The 19,605-nt window shown below is 37.2% G+C and overlaps 1 protein-coding gene across 1 annotated transcript in view; it reads left to right on the top strand.

Moving 5' to 3' along the window:
• The window catches only part of LOC128026507 (polymeric immunoglobulin receptor), a 58,675-nt gene extending 42,517 nt beyond the window's left edge, over positions 1-16,158 (top strand). The window contains exons 8-10 of the mRNA XM_052613785.1: positions 2,433-2,531; positions 2,754-2,797; positions 15,768-16,158. Of these exons, the coding sequence (XP_052469745.1) occupies positions 2,433-2,531; positions 2,754-2,797; positions 15,768-16,127 (503 nt within the window). The 3' untranslated portion in view covers positions 16,128-16,158. The remainder of the gene's footprint in view (positions 1-2,432; positions 2,532-2,753; positions 2,798-15,767) is intronic.
• The last annotated feature ends 3,447 nt before the right edge of the window (positions 16,159-19,605 follow it).

Below are 19,605 nucleotides of genomic sequence, written 5' to 3' on the forward strand. Positions count from 1 at the left end.
AAAGCACTGGAGTGCAAACTTCTATATGTGTTACAAATAAAAAATCTGTACCCTGAAAAATATTAGAGCAAAGTTTTTTTTTTGGTTTTTTTTGTGTGTGTGCATGCTGTAGTTTCAATGGAATTTCAAAGCCTAGACATGTGATGGGAAAGAAACAAAAATATTTGATATATGGTACCCTTGAGAGTACAGCCCCAGTGACAAGCTATTGTACCCCTAAAGGTACAATTATGCACTTTATTTTCTGAGAGTGTACCCTCAAAGGTACAGCTTTTTTACCCTTGGCATAGGGTACATAAAACATCAACATCTGATCCTCTGTAATTATTAATAACAGCAGGTGTTCATCACTAATGCACAATCATCATTTAATTAGTCACTTAATTATCTCATTAACGTTCACTCTTCGAGGACTTGGGATTTGACTCAAGACTAGTTTGTGACTTGGAAGGAATGACTTGGTTCCTCCTCTGATGAAATCAGCTGCTGAGTTCATGGGTGGAACAAAAATATGGCAGGACTTTTACTCTTTGGCCCCTGGACTTCCCACCTCTGGTTCTTACAGGGCTTTCAACCAAGGAGGTCCTTCAAAAAATATCAGAAGCAGGCATAGAAGTAACCGACGTCGAGATGTACTGCATTCTGAGTCTATTCCATTGTTTTGGCAAATCAAGTATTTCTTTAACATAGACACCATGTGGATCGTTTGTGGAAAATTGTTGAATTCTTTGTCCTATGAGCATCACTTTCATGCATGCAGTGTCAAGGCTGATAAAAAAAAGACTATACTGAAACCGGGAAATGAAATGGATTTTCAGGCAAATTACACTCACTCAGTAGATGATCATTTTTTATGTTACAGTTAGACATTGTTTTTAGCGTGTGTGTGTTAATATACCCTTTTTTCATCCTTTTTGAAGGGTGAGTTTTTGTACTGTTAAATAAATGTACAAAATTGTCATCATAGGTACAAAACTGGTCTCTTAAGGTACAAATCACAAGGGTACAAAAGCTGTACCCTTGAAGGTACAGCCCCAGTGACAAGCTATTGTACCCCTAAAGGTACAATTATGTACATTATTTTCTGAGAGTGTTGGTGTGTGTTCACATATGCAGGAATATGTCTTTGTGTGTGGTCTACAATAGAAAAAGAATGAGTAGATTGACTTATATGTCTCAATAATATTATTCCAAAGACATTCTGAACTGCTAGTATTTTTAAATACTAAATTTAAATTATTAGGTTAAATATTATAAAAGAAACCAACTACTGTATATAAACAACAATGGAATATTATAACACCACCTAGTGATTAGAAATGACAAACACTTTCATAATAAAAAAAAACGCTTATGAGGTAATTTACATAAACTACAAGTATAAACATCATGTACATAAACTTCAAATAAAGTGCTATTCAGTTTCTAATATTGCAGTACAATACAGGAGCATAGGAAATATGACCTACACATTCATAATGAACTGTTTACCTGTCAGTTATCTCTAACTTGATAAACAGATAACTAACTTTTGCTCATTGATGCACACGTGATGCTCTTTCCTGCTCAGTCACTCTTTCTCTTTCTGTGCATGTGCAGACTCGGCCTTTCTCACAACATCAGCAGCAGTTTGTGTGGAGTAAATGGACATGTGTCTTTCGGGGCTCTAAGACTTTTCTAAGACTTACTGTAACTAGGTGGGGCACTGTATTTCTATCCTCAAAACCAACATATTTTGGTATACTGTAGATTGTTTTTTCCACACTTTAATCTCAGGTCGCAGTATCTTTAAACAGAGAAGGGTTAGAGTGATCCTTTGCTCAGAAAGTCTGCACATTAGCTACACATTAGCATAACTGAGTTTAAGACTGTCACAGTGTCTGGGTTGTGTCCCTGGGTTTCCACTAGATGTCCTCCTTTCCCACGGTGTCTGTCACTTTATTAACTGTCTGTTCCCTTAGTTGGTCACCTTCCTCCTTGTTTGGGTTAATTGATTATTCCCCACCTGTCTCCATTTCCCCCATTACCTTCTGTGTATTTATACCCGGTCTGTCTGAGTATGTGTCACGGAGTCCTTGTCTAATGTCTTGTCATTCCGTAGTCTTGATCCTGCCTTGTTTTGTCTGTTCTTGTTTATTTGGATTCTCTGGTTTTGACCCTGCCTGGACTGTTTACCCTTTTGGATTGCCCCTTAATAAATATCTTACCTGCACTTGGATCTCTCCGTGTTTCTTGTATCACCGAACGTGACAAAGACAAGAACATTGTTAACAGAGCTTGTGTGATTGTTCAACGTGAAACCTGTAACCTGTAACCTGCAAGCCCAGTATCATGCTCTGGTCAATCCTGTCCCAAACATGAAGCTGCACCCGTGATCTGATCTGATATTTAGCCCAGAGTGATCAGACTGATTGTTTATCTCCTGTTTTCAGGCTCTTCTCTGATCTCTGTCCCTCTGGTTCTGGTTCTTCTGGTCCTGATCATCATTGGTCTCTTATTTCGGTTTCTCTATAAGAAGCATCAGTCTCGAGGTAAAACTGCTTCTTAATCCCTTTAGATGGAGAAACTACATTATACTGAGTTTAAAATGCAAAGATTTATCAGTTTTCCCACTTTGAGTCTGTCGCCACCTGCAGGCAGCAATGAGACATGAGCAAAATACAGATATTTGATGTTTTGTAAAAAACAATTCCATAAGACACCAGTATTGAAATGTGATATAATGTCATTAATTATGACTCTTATATTGGCAGGCTGTGATTCGTCATCTCGGACTGAAGCAGGAAAACATGAAGCAGTCAGTCCAGTTACTGTATAAAATAAGATGTTGACTTGTATTCATATTGAAAATAAATTCTAATGCGTCCATCATGAAGATATTCAAAGTTGTAAATAATTGATCTGTCTCTCCTCAGGTTTCTCACACTGGATGTGATTATGATGAGATTAAAGACACTCACAGACAATTACCCACAAATCCCTCTGATTCATCTAACACTGTTTATGCCACTGCTCAATTACCCACAAACCCCTCTGATTCATCAGTTTACTCTACAGTTCAGGAAGCCACTGGTGACTCTCAGATCTTCATCACATCTGCTGAGGATCTGAATTATACCGTGGTGAATTTCCAGAAGAAAGCAGACTGTCCTGACAGAGTCAGATTGGGGAATAATCAGGATTACAGTGAATACACTGCTGTCAATCCTCTCACTGTCTGAAGAGACACAGCAGACAATCTCAATGAGATGAAGACTTTGATTCTGGGTTTAAGCCTCTATGTTTGGTATATGTGTTCTTTTCGTGGTTCTCCTTTGCTCTGTATTTAAGACTTGTAAGTCAGATGTGAACGATGTTTAAATGACAGTGCAGTGTTTATTTTTCTGCAAATGACACTGAAATAAATGATCAGAAACCCTGGAGATTTCGGTCAGATTTTGATGTGAATAAGTATTAAAATGTTTCAGAACAGAAGTGTAAAATTAAAGCAGAATACGCAGCAGTGCTCAGTTAGTTTGATTAATGTCAAACTACACACCTGGCCACTCATGGTTCTTGTAAAACATTTTTATTACGTCTCAGAGTTAAAAAGCTCACAAATTTAACACATGCATCAACTATTGTTCTTTACTCAGTGCTTATTTCAAAAAGTTGATAACTTATAATGTAATAAACCAAGTTGAAGAACTGATATTGTATGCAAATATGATATGAATAGACTGGACAGATAAAATGATTTAAAACCACACCTTCTGTCCTGTGACTGAGGTGAAGTGCGAGAGGGAGGGGGAGATATTTTGATTAAATGAATAATTAATAATAAATTATAATAAATGCTGTAATGAAAAAAAAATAAAAAAAGGTTACACTTTATTTTGATAACCTGTTTTAGACATTCTACTAACTGTAAGTAACTTTGTACATATCAACAAACTCTCATTAGAGTATTAGTAGAGTGACCATCAGAATAAAGTGTTAGCAGATATTAAGCAGACGGTCTACCATTACTATAATCACTGCTAGTTGCAAAGTTATGTATAGGTAAAGTGGATTATCAAAATAAAGTGAAAAAAAAATAAATATATATGTTTTTAATGTTCCTATTTTAATCAATCAACCAGTATGTCCACTAGATCTCACTGTTCATTTCTAGTCTTTGAGATTTTAATCTGAATAAAGATTATAGAAACATATTTTTGTATGGAAGCATATGGGTAGCATTATTCAATTTGGGATGTAATATGCAAAATGACAATGCAATATGTAAAATGGCAATGCATTTCTGTATTTACATTTACATTTTCCAATACATTTGTGCAACGTTTGGTGCAAAATGAAAATGAAAATTAAATTACATAATTTTCATTTGCCATTTCCTACACCAGTTTTAATATGTAAAATGAATATTAATTTTAACGCTTTATAAGTTGCAAAATTAAAATGAAAATGTATTACAGAAATGATTAGATATGTCTAACATGTTAAAGCAAAAACTGTGGCAAAATGATCATTTAAATGCTATTTTTCTTAAATGCATTAACACTCACAGTCAAGACACTTACCGATTGCATTTTCATTCGGTGTCCCGCAATGAATGTAGCAAAACTCAATGTACACATTGAAAATGCATTCCGAGCCGATCACGTGTCCCCGCCCTCGCGCCACGTCAATCATTGTGTGAACAAGGCGGGGCTTGCAGAAGGTCAAGAGACTCAAGTCTCAAGAATAAGATTCAATCAAGTGAGACAACATGGACAAGACAGTTGGTCCATGTATGTTTTGATCATTTCGGTTTATGGCTTCAATATTTCATTCGGACTTGTGGGCGGAGCTGAAACGCTGCTTTCATCTGATTGGTCGAATCGGAGCGGTTTTCATCTGACAGCCTTCAGCTGAAATGTCTGAAACTACACTCACTGTTAATTAGCATAATATTTGAATCAGATGTAGCTGGGCACATAATTCGTGCTGCTGAGACCTGCAAATTATTTCTAGGTTGTAGTATTGTATGATTATTGTCCCACTGATAAATACAGTGCAAATAGTTCTGTCCCTTTGGATAACAGTGAAGTGGAAATTAAAATCAATAATAGACTGAACAGTCCCATGTCTTTAACATTTACCACTCTCATCTTTTAAGTCATAAGGCACTAGGTATGTGTGTGTGTGACATTAATAAATAATTGTAAAAATGAATATAGTTACATTTCTAAATAAAAATAGTAAAATTAGCTCTATGCTGCTCAGTGCTCCTGTAGCCTACCTCAGAGCGCCCTCTCGCGGCTGTAGACGGTAATGATTCTCTTGGTCTTGAATAAATGTGACATATAGTCCAGTGCGACTTATATATGTTTTTTTCCTCGTCATGACGTATTTTTGGACTGATGCAACTTATACCGAAAAATACAGTTAACATTATTATTATTATTATTTATTATGAGAGTAATTGACACAGACTAGAACTTTAATGTTTCACCCAATTCAGCTCATATCTTTAGACTCGTCCGACTGGTGTTGCTTGTATAACTGTCCAGACTTACCTTCCCAAAAAATCCTATTTAATTTTATTTCATAAATTTAACTATATTTATTTCCACTTTACTGTTATCCAAAGGGACAGAACTATTTGCACTGTTTTTATCAGTGGGACAATATTCATACGATACTACAACCTAGAAATAATTTGCAGGTCTCAGTAGCACGAATTATGTGCCCAGCTACATCTGATTCAAATATTATGCTAATTAACAGTGAGTGTAGTTTCAGACATTTCAGCTGAAGGCTGTCAGATGAAAACCGATCCGATTCGACCAATCAGATGAAAGCAGCGTTTCAGCTCCGCCCACAAGTCCGAATGAAATATTGAAGCCATAAACCGAAATGATCAAAACGTACACGGGCCAACTGTCTTGTCCATTTTCTCTCACTTGAGTCTCTTGACCTTCTGTAAACCCCGCCTTGTTCACGCAGTGATTGACAGGGCGGGAGGGGGCGGAGATTTGATCGGCTCGGAATGCATTTTCAATGTGTACATTGAGTTTTGCTACATTCATTGCGGGACACTGAATGAAAATGCAATCGGTAAGTGTCTTGACTGTGAGTGTTAATGCATTTAAGAAAAATAGCATTTAAATGATCATTTTGCCACAGTTTTTGCTTTAACATGTTAGACATATCTAATCATTTCTGTAATACATTTTCATTTTAATTTTGCAACTTATAAAACGTTAAAATTAATATTCATTTTACATATTAAAACTGGTGTAGGAAATGGCAAATGAAAATTATGTAATTTAATTTTCATTTTCATTTTGCACCAAACGTTGCACAAATGTATTGGAAAATGTAAATGTAAATACAGAAATGCATTGCCATTTTACATATTGCATTGTCATTTTGCATATTACATCCCAAATTGAATAATGCTACCCATATGCTTCCATATTTTTGTAGATATCTCTCAAATAATGCTTTGAACACAAAGTTGTATTTACACATGTATGTGAGTCTTGTATGTTTGTGTGAACATGTATAATCATCAGTTCTCTTTTATTACTCTCTCTCTCTCTCTCTCTCTCTCTCTCTGTCTCCCTCTAGTGGAATGAGTTTGCGTGAGTGGACGTGTGTGAGAGCGTTTCTAATTGGTGTTTATTGTTGTTTTTTCTAATCTTTCTTTATTTCTAAAAACATACTGAAAGTGTGTTTCTTTTTTCTTATTATTTTTTTGTGTTTAGGTTTAGGTTAGTTTAGAGGGTATTGTTTTTCTTCTTCCCGGGTTTTTTTTTTGGCGTCCGCATGGCGTCTTCTTCGGGGGGAACGGTGTCGGTTTCTCTCCGGAATGGGTTTAGATGTGTACCGGAGCCGACCGCTTCGATTGAGGACGTGTTGATTGTAGTTGGTGATCAGGTTGGTCACGAAAATATAAATTCGGCCTCGCGAATGAACAAAGCTGTCGTGGTTTTTTTGAAGACTGAGCAACACGTTAATCAGATAATTGAAAATGGGCTTTGGGTGAAAGGAATGTTTGTGCCAGTAACGCCGCTGTATGCACCGGCTACCAAAGTAACCATTTCAAACGTTCCTCCATTCATTAAAAGTGAAGTGATTGTTAAAGAATTATCTCGTTTTGGGAAAGTATTCAGTCCAGTTAAGGTGGTACCTTTAGGGTGCAAGAATCCAGCGCTAAAACATGTAATGTCGTTTAGAAGGCAAGTTCACATGTTTTTAAATTCTCAGGATAAAACTTTGGATGTGTCTTTTAGAGTAAATGATGGGGATAGTTCTTATGTGTTACAGTATATGCAAGCACGGAAAGCTTGAGGTGCTTTGAGTGCGGTGATATTGGTCACAAACGATTCTCGTGTCCGCATAAAAATAGACCAGAGGAGATTCGGATAGGAGAAGAACAAGCGGTGGCAAATGAAAATACAACGGAAAGTCAGGGTGACCTTAATCGGGAACCAGAGAAAGTGTCAGAAGGCCAAGGTGTGGATACTGGTGAAGAGAATGAGGTGAGTGCAATTTCTAGTGATTCTGCTGGGTTTGTGCAAGAAGAGCAGCCTTGCTGTAGTAGTAAAATAGCCGTAAAAGCGGCGACGGCTGTTGAAAATGTGCTTTCTGATGGGGTCGTATCAGTGAGTCAGGATGTAGAGGTGGTGAATACGGCTGAAGATGTAGGTTTTGATGAAGTTTTATCAATGAGTCAGACTCAGGATGATGGAGGAAAGGATGATGATTGTTGTTCTGATATATCTGATTGCCCAAAGGTAGGTGATGATTTATATAATGTGGAACAGATTAATGAGTTTTTGGATGAAACAAAAGGTAAAAAGGTAAATGTTGCTGATTATTTCCCAGATGTTGACAAATTCGTTGCTTCAGTTGTGTGGGCGCGGAAAATGTATAATTTTTCTGTGTTATCGCAACAGAAACGCTTTCGGTTGAAAAAACATATAGCTACGATTAGGCAAAATAAAAGAGGAAAGGAAATTAGGAGAAATCTTAAATAATCATAATGGCTTTTTGTCTGTCTCTTTGTTTTTCCTTTATTCTCTGTTTTTCTTTACTTTCCTGTCTTATGGAGCCATTGCGAGTAGCATCTTTGAATGTAAATGGCCTTAGAGATAGAAAAAAACAAGCCTTGGTTTCAGAGTATTTAACATTAAAAAATATTGGAGTGACTTTTCTTCAAGAGACCCATAGTGATAAAAGCAATGAAGTAGAATGGGGCTTGTGGTGGGATGGGAAGTATATTCTTAGTCATGGCTCCAATGTTAGCTCGGGTGTTGCTATATGTTTTAGTCCCAACTGTAAGGTTAAAATTTTATCGGAGCAAGAGATAGAGCCAGGCCGTTTATTAGTTGTAAAAGCAGAATTAAATACTCATAATATAATTTTTGTAAATGTTTATGCCAATAATAAAGGGTCTGAGAGAATTGTTCTTTTTAAGAAAATTAAGGAAGTTTTAAATACATTAAAATCAAAAGATATTGTTATTATGGGAGGAGATTTTAATTGTACTTTAGATTTTAATATGGATAGAAATAACGAAGAAATGCACTATCAGTCTTCATCTGTTTTGGCAAACATTGTTAAAAGTTTTGAGTTAAACGACATCTGGAGAACTGAAACCCATCTTTAAAACAGTATACCTGGGTGAAGGTTTCTGAAGGACAGGTTCATGGGGCAAGGTTAGATAGGTTTTATATTTCTAATAATTCAAGGAATAGAATCTGTAATGCTAATATAATTCCTAATATTATTTCAGATCATAAAATGATTACAATAGATTGTGTATTGTCAAAGCAATGTAAAGTAGGTTCATATTGGCATTTTAACAAAAAGCTGTTACAAGATGCTGTTTTTTGTGCAAATTTTAATTTATTTTGGCAAATATGGCAGATGCGTAAAAATGATTTTAGAGATATAATACAATGGTGGGAAGTAGGGAAAACCCAAATTAAACAATATACTTGTTATTCCTCAAAAAGAATGAGAAATATGATTAAGGAAATTGAAAATGAGATTTTTGAAATTGAAAATAGAATGTTGGAAAGATATGAAAATCAATTACAAAATGTTATTAATGAAAAAAAGCTACAGTTAGAAATTTTACTGCAAGAAAAAGTAAAAGGAGCTCTTGTCAGAGCTCGTTTTTCTCATATTAGGGATATTGATGGACCAACATCCTTCTTTTTCAACTTAGAACGAAAAGTGTGTCAAGAGAAACAAATGTTGTGTTTAAGGGATGAAAGAGGTGATTTATTTTATGGCCCATCTGAAATGAGTAAATGTGTTGTTGATTTTTATTCTAGGTTGTATGATATAGATATAACAGATTTAGATTGTAAAACTGAACTTTTAGATTCAATTTCAAAACTTAAATCAGAGCATAAAGAAGACTTGAATTCTATTTTAAGTTTTCAGGAAGTAACTAAAGCTGTGCAAGAATTATCAACCGGAAAATCCCCTGGATTAGATGGGCTTCCCTCTGATTTTTTTAATTCCTTTTGGGAAATTATTGGAAGAGACTATTATGATGTGATTTTATATTCAATACAAACAGGATGTTTACCTATTAGTTGCAGAAGAGCAATTCTTTCTCTGCTACCAAAAAAAAGGTGATCTAACTTTACTTAAAAATTGGAGGCCTGTAGCTTTATTAACTACAGATTATAAGATTTCCTCTAAGTGTATTTCCAATAGACTGAATGAACATATGGGAGAATTCATTCACAAGGATCAGTCTTATTGTATAAAAAACAGGTACATTAGAGATAATTTGTTCCTTATAAGAGATGTCATTGACTATTCAATGGTAAATAATATTGATCTAGGGATATTATCCCTAGATCAAGAAAAGGCTTTCGACAGAGTAGATCATTCTTATCTGTTTGATGTTTTAAATGCATATGGCTTTGGAGATGTTTTTATTTCATGGATTAGATTACTATATGAAAAAGCAGAATGTATGATAAAAGTGCCTGGAGGTTTAAGTGCACCCATTAAAGTCAGAAGGGGGATAAGGCAGGGTTGCCCTCTTTCGGGTCAACTCTATAGTTTGGTTATTGAACCTTTATGGTGTAAATTAAGAACGTCATTAAAAGGTTTACATATTGAAGGATCCTTTAATAAACCTATTAAACTTTCTGCTTATGCTGATGACCTCACTGTGATAATTAAGGATAAAGAAGATGTACAGAGAGTATTGAATTGTATCCAGTGTTATGAAAAGCCATCTTTAGCTAAAATAAATTGGGGGAAATGTGAAGCTTTATGGTGTGGAACTACAAGCTCAGTACCAAAGTTGCCTGGAAACGTTGGATGGAGTAGAGATGGTATTAAATTTTTAGGAGTCTTTTTAGGTTCTGATTTATATAAAGGGAAGAATTGGGATGGATTGATGGAGAAGATGTGTGTACGCTTGTCCAATTGGAAATGGCTTCTCCCTCGATTATCATATAGAGGAAGAGTTTTGATAATAAATAACCTTATTGCATCTTCAATGTGGCATAAAATGGCTGTTTTGGATCCTCCTCCTAATCTTGTAAAGGATATCCAAAGACAGTTGGTTAATTTTTTTTGGTCAGGACAGCACTGGCTGAAAGCAGCTGTCCTGTATTTACCAATATGTGAAGGAGGACAAGGACTTATTGACATTGAATGCAGAGTTGCTGCTTTTAGATTACAGGCTGCTCAAAGGCTCTTGTATAAAAGGCACGTCAGCTGGACAGATGTAGCCTGTGGCTTGTTGAGAAAAGGAGGACGTTTGGGCCTTGATCGACATCTGTTTTTAATGGATCTTGATGGAGTGGAAGTAACCGGTCTAACACATTTCTATAAAACAATGCTTAGAGTTTTGGAAGGGTCTGTCAAAGGTTTCTGGGGAAAAGAAGAACCCATAATGTACAATCATGTGTTATCTGTAAAAATTTTGAACTCTGTTTCAATGAGAAATGCACTTGTAAGAGCAGGTTTTACCAAGGTGTCCTCTTTTCTGAATGAGAAAGGGTGGTTATCCCCAGAAGATATTGCCACAAAGATTGGTGTTAAATCCTTACGTTTTTCTGAAAGACTTTTAAATGAAATTGTGGAAGCTGTGCCTTCTGAATTTAAATGTGCTCTCGATAAGGAACTATTAGAACAAAATGAGGATAATAATGTGAAAGAGTTCCCGGAATTGGAAGTAAAAGTTTCTGTGGACTCATGGCAGGAGGAAGAGGGAAAGTTACTCACTTGTAACACTCCAGAACTTAAATATTTTCATGAGGTGGGCAAGAAATCTATGTACTATGTTTGTGTAAAAGTAATGCACTTTCAAGAATTGAAACAAGTATGTGAGTCCAAATGGCAAGAAATATTTGGTATAGATCTTTCACCTAAAAGAAGCTGGAGAACTTTGTATAAGGTTCCCATAGATAAGAGAACTGGAGATTTACAGTGGAGGATCATACATGGAATAGTAGCCACAAATAAACATAAAGCTCATTTGGACTCCAGTGTTATTGAAACTTGCCCATTTTGTTCTGAAACTGAAACTTTGTCTCATCTATTTTTAAAATGTGATAGACTAGGGTCACTTTTTCAAGTGTTGAAAGAATGGTGTGATATGTTGGGTCATGCTTTTAGTGAAGAAGGTTTTATTTTTGGTCCTAAGTATCGGTATAAAACAAGGAATGTTGATGTATTTCTGAATTATTTGTATGGACAAGCTAAATTAAGCATATGGTTGACAAGAAAAGCTAAAATTATGGCAAAAGGTTCCACAAATATTGTTTTAAGATACAAAGGTTTGATCTCTGCCCGTTTAATGGTTGAATTTGCATATTATAAACATATTGGAAAATTGACTACTTTTGAAGAAGTTTGGTGTTTAAATGGAATTTTATGTATGATAAGTGATGGTTGTTTGGAAATGAAGGTGTAAGCTTTTGTAATTTTTGATAGTCTTGTGGATTTAATTGTGTAATTGTGTAATGAAAATTTGTTTATTGTTATTAAAGGGTTTTTGAAAGGTCAAAGGTCTCTCTCTCTCTCTCTCTCTCTCTCTCTCTCTCTCTCTCAGAGGAACAGGAAGTGGGCGTCTCTCTGTCAGAGATCGAGAGCTGCAGAAGAACTGAATCTACTAACAGCAGAGAAGATGACTGAAGAAGAGAGAAGAATGAAGATCATCTGGACTTTCACTCTGCTGATGATCCCTGGTAAGAGTCTGAACTCACAGTAAATCACTAAAACAGACTTTAACTTCAGCTCATGTTGAGGTGGATTTGAACACTTTTGAACACTTTTCTCTGTTCAGTCTCATGAATACACTGTTGTTGTACTGAGATGCTGTTTTTTGTAGATGTCCTGAGCTCCATCCGTGTGAGAGGATATTCAGGAGGAGGAGTCAGCATCACATGCAGATATGATAGAGAATATACAGACAATGCAAAGTATTTTTGTAGAGAAGAGTGGATCAAATGCTCTGACCTCATCAAGACCGATGAGAAAAACAAATGGGTTGATTCTGGAAGATTCTCTCTGTTTGACGACACAACATCAGCAGTTTTCACTGTGACCTTCAGAGATCTGAGTGAACAGGATTCTGGGACGTACTGGTGTGGAGTTGATATCTCTGGAAAAATAGATTCCTACATTAAAGTGAATCTGATCGTTGAATCAGGTGAGGAACTGAGACTCTCAAACTCATGATGATCATCAACATCACACACTCAACACTGACTGTAATGTTATCATCTAAAAACTCCAGAAAATCATTAACCAGGACAAATATAATGTATCATAATGTGTCAGGCTTAAACTCATCAAATTAGTAAACATATATGAATGAATGAAGAGACAGAGACTGTGTGTGTGTGTGTGTGTGGGGGGGGGGGGGGGTGGGGGGGGTTGGTACGGATGATTTTCTCACCCGTATTAATCATAATATAATTAAAAAGAAAAACTAGCTTCCTTTCAGCAGATCACCGTGTGTCGTATCATGTTGCTTGACTGTGCAAAGAAAGTGATTGTGATGTTGTTAAGAGAACCGATTCTGATCATACAGGTTTACCAGCAGGTAAACAAATAAGTAAAAAAATAGGAAGTTTCCTTACAGAGGTTCATGATTCTGTAGTCAATGCAGGTTAACGTGCAGTTTTTACATCAGTGTTGCTGTTGAGAAACTGGACACAGAGTAAAGTAGAGGAAAGTGTTTATGTGTTTTATTCTTCTTCATTCTTTAAATCTCCAGTGCTGCAGATCTGGACTCAATGCAGCAGCATTATTTGATCATTTGGACACAGTATTACTGTAGTTTTTGACTAGTGTAAGTGTTCATCTGGATGCAGTATTAGAGCAGTTGTTGTGCTGCAGTCTTGTTCTATAATTAAAGAAGCTGCAGTTAAAGATGCTCGTCCTGCTATTAAATCTATTTTTAACTGAGAAACCACAGACTTCAGTTACAGGAAGTCAAACAAGCAGCTCACGTTTTGTTTTTTAATTATCAGCAAACATGAATTCTGGGTAGTGAGTATGACATCACTAACACTTATATTCACCACGAGACACGTGGTCAAGTTCTGTGTGTGAAAAAAATTAATTGTTTTATATACAGATGTTTCAGAGACAACTTCACCACCATTATCTTCATCATCATCATCATCATCGTCACCACCATCATCTTCATCATCATCGCCTTCTTCATCGCCTTCTTCATCATCTACTTCTGTTTTCAAACCCTCTGCATCAGTGTCTTCTGACATGTTCAAAGGTGCTTGTATAATAAAATATAAACATATGATTTGATATTAAGCTCAAAGCAGAGTATGTGAGCGGAGTGGAGTGACAACAACATCCCCTTCATGTCCTGAGCATTTAATAATCACTCCACGCTCACTGAAACACCGCTCCGCAGCTAAAATATTGCAATATGTTTGAAATGTTCTGTTCATAACATATATATATTAAAAAAAAAAAAAAAAAACTTTTTTTATGAAATAAATAATATATTTTTCATACCACATGGCAAACTAATTACATGGTTGTCCACAATAAAAGGTAGCCTATAATTCAAATTTTTCTGATGAAAATAACAGTATATTTTCATCAGTTATTTTATCTACAGATAAATGCATGTCTTACAGATTTCTGCTCATTCATAATCAGATACAGATGAAGAAGCACTGTAAGATTAGATTTGTTAGAATGCATTATTGTGAAAGTGATTGTGTGTGAATGTGCTGTATCACCTGATCTGAGTGATCCACCTGTATCAAGCTATAGATAAATATGTTTAATTATAAATTCTTGCTAAATGTGCAGTTATATTACGGCTGTTGGCATGGATTGTACCCGTGATGGAGCAGTGGTGGAGCGCTCTTGGTTGAAGTGAAAACCACGACACTCCGACTTTAAAGGGGGGGGGGGGGGGTGAAATGCTATTTCATGCATACTGAGTTTTTTACACTGTTAAAGAGTTGGATTCCCATGCTAAACATGGACAAAGTTTCAAACATTAAGTTGTACGTTTGAAGGAGTATTTCTGTTCCAAAAATACTCCTTCCGGTTTGTCACAAGTTTCGGAAAGTTTTTTCCGAGTATGGCTCTGTGTGACATTAGATGGAGCGGAATTTCTGTCACAAAAGAAGTGTGTTTTTGGTTGCCAGGGCAAGACAACCCTGCACAGATTACCAAACGAGAAACAGCATTAAGGGACCAGTGGATGGAGTTTATTTTTACAGAGCATCAATGGAGTTGTGCAAGTATTTGTGTTTGTTCCCTGCATTTGGAAGACATAAAGTGGAACTTAGTCATTTTCCAAAACCGCTAAGCAAATATATACAGTTTCAGTACATACCACATAGAGACGTCGTTGCTGATGCTGCTCTTGTTAAATTTCAGCCTCTGGATCTGATTCTGGATCATAAACATACGCTGAATCTGACTGTTAGCCATGGTTTGTTTTGGATGATGGTTTTTTCCTCACGGTAATGTCACAGTTTCCAGACGCTCTCAACGCAAAAGCCTACTGGCGCTCGTGATTCTTTAGCTCCACCCACACGTCACACCTCCAGCGGCTTGTGTTTTTCCGGGAAAAATCGGTACAGACTATCTTTCTCTTATGAATATAATAAAACTAAAGACTTTTTGGAGTTATGAAGGGTGCAGCACTACTCTATAGGTACTCAAGATTAACAGGATATTGAGTGAAAACGAGCATTTCACCCCCCCCCCCCTTTAAAAAAAAATCTGCTCCTCGCTTCAATCAAAATCACACTGCTCCACTCACACTTTGGCTCACTGTAATCAGATTCACTCATTATTTATTATTTCATTTTCTGTTTACAGGCTCTTATCTGATCATCTCTCTGGTTCTGGTTCTGGTTCTGGTTCTTCTGGTTCTGATCATCATTGGTCTCTTATTACTGTTTCTCTATAAGAATCATAAGTCTCGAGGTAAAACTCCTTTAGATACAGAATCTCTCATTCATATCGAGCTTAAAATGAAGATTTGTTTTTCTCTTTGATTCTATCGCTACCTATTGGCTACAGCTACAAAATACAGATGATGTGTGACAACTGACACAGTGTTGAAATATGATATAATGCCATTTATTTAAGTCTAATTTTTGGCAGGCGGTGATTCGTCATCTCAGACTGGAGCAGGAAAACATAAAGCAGTCAGTCCAGTTACTGTATAAAATAAGATGTTTATTTTATAATGAAAATAAATTCTAATCATGAAGATCTGTAGAGCTGTAACTGATTTCTCTGTCTCTCCTCAGGTTTCTCACACTGGATGTGATTATGAGGAGATTAAAGACACTCACAGACAATTACCCACAAACCCCTCTGATTCATCTAACACTGTTTATGCCACTGTTCAATTACCCACAAACCCCTCTGATTCATCTAACACTGTTTATGCCACTTCTCAATTACCCACAAACCCCTCTGATTCATCTAACAATGTTTATGCCACTGTTCAATTACCCACAAACCCCTCTGATTCATCTAACACTGTTTATGCCACTGCTCAATTACCCACAAACCCCTCTGATTCATCTAACACTGTTTATGCCACTGCTCACTTACCCACAAACCCCTCTGATTCACACTGCTCAATTACCCACAAACCCCTCTGATTCATCTAACACTGTTTATGCCACTGCTCAATTACCCACAAACCCCTCTGATTCATCTAACACGGTTTATGCCACTGCTCACTTACCCACAAACCCCTCTGATTCACACTTCTCAATTACCCACAAACCCCTCTGATTCATCTAACACTGTTTATGCCACTGCTCACTTACCCACAAACCCCTCTGATTCACACTTCTCAATTACCCACAAACCCCTCTGATTCATCTAACACTGTATATGCCACTGCTCAATTACCCACAAACCCCTCTGATTCACACTTCTCAATTACCCACAAACCCCTCTGATTCATCTAACGCTGTTTATGCCACTGCTCAATTACCCACAAACCCCTCTGATTCATCTAACACTGTTTATGCCACTGCTCACTTACCCACAAACCCCTCTGATTCACACTGCTCAATTACCCACAAACCCCTCTGATTCATCTAACACTGTTTATGCCACTGTTCAATTACCCACAAACCCCTCTGATTCATCTAACACGGTTTATGCCACTGCTCACTTACCCACAAACCCCTATGATTCACACTTCTCAATTACCCACAAACCCCTCTGATTCATCTAACACTGTTTATGCCACTGCTCACTTACCCACAAACCCCTCTGATTCATCTAACAATGTTTATGCCACTGTTCAATTACCCACAAACCCCTCTGATTCATCTAACACTGTTTATGCCACTGCTCACTTACCCACAAACCCCTCTGATTCATCTAACAATGTTTATGCCACTGTTCAATTACCCACAAACCCCTCTGATTCATCTAACAATGTTTATGCCACTGTTCAATTACCCACAAACCCCTCTGATTCATCTAACACTGTTTATGCCACTGCTCACTTACCCACAAACCCCTCTGATTCACACTTCTCAATTACCCACAAACCCCTCTGATTCATCTAACACTGTTTATGCCACTGCTCACTTACCCACAAACCCCTCTGATTCACACTTCTCAATTACCCACAAACCCCTCTGATTCATCTAACACTGTATATGCCACTGCTCAATTACCCACAAACCCCTCTGATTCATCTAACAATGTTTATGCCACTGTTCAATTACCCACAAACCCCTCTGATTCACACTGCTCAATTACCCACAAACCCCTCTGATTCATCTAACACTGTTTTTGCCACTGCTCAATTACCCACAAACCCCTCTGATTCATCTAACACTGTTTATGCCACTGTTCAATTACCCACAAACCCCTCTGATTCATCTAACACGGTTTATGCCACTGCTCACTTACCCACAAACCTCTCTGATTCACACTTCTCAATTACCCACAAACCCCTCTGATTCATCTAACACTGTATATGCCACTGCTCAGTTACCCACAAACCTCTCTGATTCACACTTCTCAATTACCCACAAACCCCTCTGATTCATCTAACACTGTTTATGCCACAGCTCAATTACCCACAAACCTCTCTGATTCATCAGTGTACTCTACAGTTCAGGAAGCCACTGGTGACTCTCAGATCTTCATCACATCTGCTGAGGATCTGAATTATACCGTGGTGAATTTCCAGAAGAAAGCAGACTGTCCTGACAGAGTCAGATTGGGGGATAATCAGGATTACAGTGAATACACTGCTGTCAATCCTCTCACTGTCTGAAGATCCACAGCAGACAATCTCAATGAGATGAAGACTTTGATTCTGGGTTTAAGCCTCTATGTTTGGTATCTGTGTTATTTACGTGGCTCTCTTCTGCTCTGTATTTAGGACTTGTAAGTGTCCTAGTGTTTATTTTTTCTGAAAATGACACTGAAATAAATGATCAGAAACCCTGGAGTTTTCGGTCAGATTTTGATGTGAATAAGTAATAAATATTTCAGAACAAAAGTGTCAAATTAAATCAGAATATGCTGTGGTCTTCAGGTAAACCTGGTCAATACTGGTTGTTGTAAACATTTTATTAAGACTCAGTGTTTCAAAAAAAAAAAAAAAAAATTAAACATGCAGCAACTACTGTTTTATTATTTTTTCTTGGTGCTTATTTTAAATGCTTGATAAAAGTAAATGTAATAAACTCAGACAAAGTTGTGATATTTTATGCAAATGTGATATGAATGTGTCACGTTACACTCTGGAAGGAGTGAAGAGACGCAGGAGAAGAACTGAATCTCAAGAAGACTGAAGAAGAGAGAAGAATGAAGATCATCTGGACTTTCACTCTGCTGATGAATGAAGTTCACCTGTGCATTCTCATAAACATATATCAGTATTGTATTAAAGGCTTCCATTTATGCTCTTTTACAAGGTCTTGATGTGTTGTGATTGGTTAGCTGGGCCGGTCTGTGTTGTGATTGGTTAACTGGGCCGGTGTGTGCTGTGATTGGTTAACTTTGCCGATCTGTGTTGTGATTGGTTAACTGGGCCAGTCTGTGTTGTGATTGGTTAACTGGGCCGGTGTGTGTTGTGATTGGCTAACTGGGCTAGTGTGTGTTGTGATTGGTTAACTGGGCCGGTGTGTGTTGTGATTGGTTAGCTGGGCCGGTGTGTGTTGTGATTGGTTAGCTGGGCCGGTGTGTGTTGTCACTGGTTAGCTGGGCCGGTGTGTGTTGTGATTGGTTAGCTCTGCCAGTGTGTGTTGTGATAGGTTAACTGGGCCAGTCTGTGTTGTGATTGGTTAGCTCTGCCAGTGTGTGTTGTGATAGGTTAACTGGGCCGGTGTGTGTTGTGATTGGTTAGCTGGGCCAGTGTGTGTTGTGATTGGTTAGCTCTGCCAGTGTGTGTTGTGATAGGTTAACTGGGCCGGTGTGTGTTGTGATTGGTTAGCTGGGCCAGTGTGTGTTGTGATTGGTTAGCTCTGCCAGTGTGTGTTGTGATAGGTTAGCTGTGCCGGTCTGTGTTGTTATTGGTTAGCTGGGCTTGTTTGTACTGTGATTGGCAGCACTCAGTGCCTGGTCACAAATGTCATGCCTCTTACCATAGCCACCTGCTGTGAGCTTCACTGTAAATATTGCTTCAAAATCAAATCAGTTGTAGTTTTTGAAAAGTGATATTTGTTAAATAAAATATCTCTTTTGAAGTGGACTTTGAGCTTGTAATTTTGCAGATCTTTTTATGCCCAAACAGCAACATTACAAACTAACTAAATTTATTCTATATTTTTGTAGAGGAAAGTGGTCAGACTGCACAGACCGAATCAGGACCGATATTAAAAACAATCGGTTTGATTCTGGAAGATTCTCTCTGTTTGATGACACAACAGCAGCAGTTTTCACTGTGACCTTCAGAGATCTGAGTGAACTGGATTCTGACACGTACTATTGTGCAGATGACATACAGTATATGCAAAAAGATTTCTACACTGAAGTGAGTAAATGAGACTCAAACTCATGATGATCATCAACATCACACACACAACACTGACTGTAATTACTGCGGTTCACACATGTAACCTATAACATATAATAAATAACTTCTAAATAAACTAAATAATA

This window comes from Carassius gibelio, chromosome A1 (genome assembly GCF_023724105.1).
Source record: "Carassius gibelio isolate Cgi1373 ecotype wild population from Czech Republic chromosome A1, carGib1.2-hapl.c, whole genome shotgun sequence".
Lineage (NCBI taxonomy): Eukaryota > Metazoa > Chordata > Actinopteri > Cypriniformes > Cyprinidae > Carassius > Carassius gibelio.